General features: G+C 35.4%; 1 protein-coding gene across 1 annotated transcript in view; it reads left to right on the top strand.

Annotated features, from left to right (window-relative positions):
* The window catches only part of LOC106876883 (cartilage matrix protein), a 20,196-nt gene that overhangs the window by 4,145 nt on the left and 11,300 nt on the right, over window positions 1–4,751 (top strand). Inside the window, exon 2 of the mRNA XM_014925627.2 lies at window positions 1,873–2,436. Coding sequence (XP_014781113.1) covers window positions 1,873–2,436 — 564 coding nt within the window. The remainder of the gene's footprint in view (window positions 1–1,872; window positions 2,437–4,751) is intronic.

The raw sequence follows: 4,751 nt of genomic DNA on the forward strand, positions 1-4,751 counted from the left end.
AAGGCCATACTCCAGCATGGCCACAGTCAAATGACTGCAACAAAAGAATAAAAAAATAAAAGAATAAGACATCTCATCTAATGCTCAAACAATTCCGCCAATCAACTATACTGGATTGGTTCTTTATTTCTGGTTGTGAAAGGATGGAAGATAAATTTGAACTTGGTAGGATTAGAATTCAGATTGCAGAGATCCAGTATAAATAGTGCGAAGCATTTTATCTAAAGACACAAATCAGATTCTGCCAATTGGTCAATGTTACAAATTATTGTTTTGAAGTTTGCTTTGTTTATCTTTTCCTATCTTATCTTACTATGTAGCTTATAAGAGGAATAAAAGGAATAATTGCCTAAGATATTTTTATCAATTACACATTTACTAAACAGTTAAACATAAATCAGACTTTAACGTTTGGGAAAATAACAGATGTTATCTCTATTTCAATATAAAAACGTAATTTGTTTTTTAGTTTTCTTCTTTTTTAATCATGTTAATTAGGAGGAAGAGCTGAATTCATGATCTCTGTAGAGCTTCTGAGATAAAGTCAGATTCATGCAGTTGTATTCAGTTTGAACTGCTGTTAAACAATGGCTGTAAAAAAATGTAGATGAGAAAGGAATTTCATAAGATTGATATTCTTGGGAAGAGTTGGGCATAGTGTGGAGCCTGGGAGGAGACACAGTGTGGGTAATGAAAGGAGGAGACATAGGGTAGAGATATCAGATGGAGGTATCATAAAGGTAGCTAACTTCAAGAAGCAGAGGAACTTTTCATGGTTAACTGCTTTTTTCTTCAGATCTTTTGTGTATTTATATAATCTTCATTAGAGATATGTAAGTAGTTTGTATTGGGACATGGAATGATGGATTTAATCTACACTGACATAACAGGCATGCCAAGGCAGTTAAGAAGCTTACTTTCCAACAACATGGTTCCAGTTTCAGTCACATTGCATGGCACCTTGGGAAAGTATTTTCTACCATAGCCCCGGGTTGACTGAAGCCTTATGAGTAGATTTGGTGGATGGAAACTGAAAGAATCCCATCATGTGTGTGTGTGTGTGCGTGTATGTGCCTGTGTGCGTGCGCGTGCCTAAGTCAATGTGAGTATGTAAAATGTTACTCACATTTTACTCACATAAGTAAATGTGAGTAATTACTCGCATAAGTAAATGTGAGTATGTGACTCACAATGTCAAGACAAATGTGAATTTCTTTGTCTTGACATTGCATGATTGTTGTAAATCATTGACGGTCACTCATCAGTTCACCAAAACCAACTTTTGAGCATGCTGAAGTTTCACATCAGTGGTGGAGGTTGATGAGTATCCTTCTCCCTCTTTGTACTTCTCACTTGTCTGGCCATTTTTAAACTTCTCAATCTATTCATATACACTTCTATGCAATAGAGCACTGTCCCCATATTGTACTTAAAGTCTGCAATGAATTTCAGCCCCTGGCACACCTTCAGAGCAGAGACATTGGATCAATGATCTTTGTTCTTCCTTGGTGCAAATTGCCAGCAGAGTGACCATGTTTACTCTGTAACACAAGGAAGAAAACTGGAGTACATGTAATAGGGTTTATTTTTATACAGAGCTGATAATTCACGCTGTCGCTGCTCCAAAATTTTTGCTTTATTCAGATACCTAAACAAAAATGAGAAACTTAAAGTAGAACAAATTTTAAATGAATACACGCATGCACCTTGTACATATAGACACATACACACATACACTCACAAATCTATTAATGGGAAATTAGAAAAGTAAATGCTTATAATGAGTACCATGATGATAATGATGATTATAATGATGATTACTTTTCTATGATTATCAGTATGATGATTATGAATATTTTTTAACATTTCCAGTGTGTCACCCGCAACCAACTGATGTAATTTTTGTTCTGGACACATCTACGAGCATTAATGAACTAGATTACAAAAAAGAAATTGGTTTTGTCTCAGGCATTGTCCGTCATCTTACAACCTTGAATCCAGCTGGTGTTGAAGTTGGCCTCTATACATTTTCTGATACCTTCAAAAATAATATAATCCTTGGTCATTACCGAGACAAAAACTCTCTCCTAGCAATTTTAAATGGAATTCAACCCTTACAAGGATCTACAAACACACATTTGGTCCTTGAAGATATTCTTAGTAATGGATTTAAAAGCAGCTCCAGGCAAAACACAAAGCGAGTTGTTGTTCTCATTACAGATGGACAATCTGTATTCCAGGCGAAAACTCTCCAGGCTGCAAAAGCTTTGCACAATGCTAACATTGAGGTCCACGCTGTTGGAGTTGGTGATTATGTTGATCCCAATGAGTTAAGGAGTATTGCATCACTGAGAAATTATTCACATCTAGTGTCTGATTTTGATTCACTGTCAAATGTTGAAAAAAATATAAACGAGTCTATATGTAACATTATTGGTAAGTGCTATATTTTTAATTTGTTATCATTGTTCTGTTCTTTTTTTGTTTCATAGCCCTGGTCATTATGCATGAAATATAGCTGACATTCTGTGTTCCAGCTACAACAGTATTATCAAGTGTGATCCCCTATGATTTAGAACATAAAATATTCATTCATTGTAAAAACAGTGAATGATATTTTGCTATGTTAAAATCAAACTTAACATTCACCTGCAATCTCACTCATTGGATCAATATATGGCCTTAACTGTATACTTAATTCCAAGAGCATATAAATACAGAAACCATAATACAGTTCTATATTTAAGAGATGAGGAATTATGTGCGTTATTTACATTATTTACATTCAACAGATATTTGTCCTCATCTTGTTTGTTGTTAACACAACATTTCAGCTGATATACCCTTCAGCCTTCTTCAGGTCTCTTGGCAAAATTTTGAACCTGATTCCTCTTACACCCAGATTTTTCTTTCAGCTCAGGTGTACTCTTTCATTCACACTAATAATACACATTTAGTAAAGCATGTCAAACTCATTTCTTTTCAGGCATCACATCTTCCAAATTCACTGTCCATATATTGTAGCATTGTACTATGTGCACAAGTTTCATACAATTTTCCCTTCACTTAAAGAAAGAATCCTTTAGTTCCATCTCCCTGAACTTTTCCTTTCATTTTTACTCCAGTCACTATCCTTTTGAGTACCCTAATTACCATATAGGTAATAGAAGCTATCAACTATATCTAAGGAGTATTCAGAACATTTGATTTGAGTTCACTATTCCAACACATCTGTCACATACAAAGCCTTTATTCACTGTCAGCCAACACGTGGTCTTATACACCATTTGTACAGTTAAAGCTCACATTGGATACACACTATGGAGTTTTTGCCAACTCCTTTTCTGCATATCTCATGTTGAGCCATTTTCATGATGGGAACAAGGTTCTGTCTTTTTCTTACGTTTTAAGATTTTTGTCTTTACCAATTTCTCTCTGAAGTTTCACTCGTCTATATCACTTTTCTTGTGCTCATTTACATTGTACACTCAGCAGAGCAAGTTTGCTTTATTTCTCTCCAGCTTTTGTACATCCTCTGCATTCAATGTCTAGTCTCATTATGAACACAAGCAAGGTACAATCTATGCTACACTCAAAGAGAAAATCCTTTTGTTGCAGTAGAGGTGATAACTCCAGGAATTTTTACCACCCGTTTCTCATTCTGGCCACTGTTTTTACAGAACACCTTCTTTTAAGCTATCAGATTTGCATTTGCTACGTGCAAAGTCATTTGTATCTAGGCTGTAATCCCACTGCCTTTTTTTTTTGCACATATAGCTTACATTGTGTACAGAATATGGCATTCCTACTTACTTTTCATCTATGTTAATCATGGACTGCTTCACAAATGGCAGCAGAAATTTGTCTTCTTCCTAGTTTACTTAAACATTTGTCTTCGTTGGTTTACCTTAAGATCTCTTGATTCTAGGTTTTGATTCCACATCTGGAATGTCTTTCACAATAGAGTCAGCTATGAGGACAAAGTCATCAGTATACAGAAGGTCTCACAGACAACTGATCTGAATTTCCACTGTTATGACTTATAGTATTATAATAAACATGAGGGAGCTGGAAATCAAACCCTGATTGACACCTACCTGCCAGTACACAAAATTTTACACTGAATTTGCTGTGAACTTTCACCTAGTAGGAAATTTATAATAACCATTTTATCCTCAAAATGTGCCTAAAGTTCCATGCCTAATTTCCATTGTTAAGCAACAAATGAATATGTATGTTTGAATGAGTGTGATGAGGCAATAATTAATAAGTATAGAAACTCCTACAATATTCTTCATTGAAGCAAGATTGCTCCACTGAATATACAATGTAAGAATACATGAACGATATGGTATAATGAACTGAGAGAAAAACTGTAAAGAAGAGGAATCAGATGTAGTATGCAAGAGAGATGACTATGTCAAACAGACATGTAATGTGATGGCTGATAAATGATGGGCAAATTGCTAAAAGATCCAAGTGGAAAGAAACTGTGGAAGAGAAGACATGGGCTGCAGTGGTGAAAGTTGATCTCAGTTTTTCAAACTATACAAAGAAAATGACAAAGGAATGCAACAAATGGTGTGACATTATATTGGAAATGACCTGTACAATCCATGAAAACAGTAAAACTGATATGATGATGATGATGATGATGATGATGATTGTGGTGGTGGTAGTGGTGGTGGTGGTGGTGGTCGTCGTCGTCATCATCGTGATGTGTGTGTGTGTGTGTGTGTGTGTTTATCCAT

Source organism: Octopus bimaculoides, chromosome 6 (genome assembly GCF_001194135.2).
Source record: "Octopus bimaculoides isolate UCB-OBI-ISO-001 chromosome 6, ASM119413v2, whole genome shotgun sequence".
Lineage (NCBI taxonomy): Eukaryota > Metazoa > Mollusca > Cephalopoda > Octopoda > Octopodidae > Octopus > Octopus bimaculoides.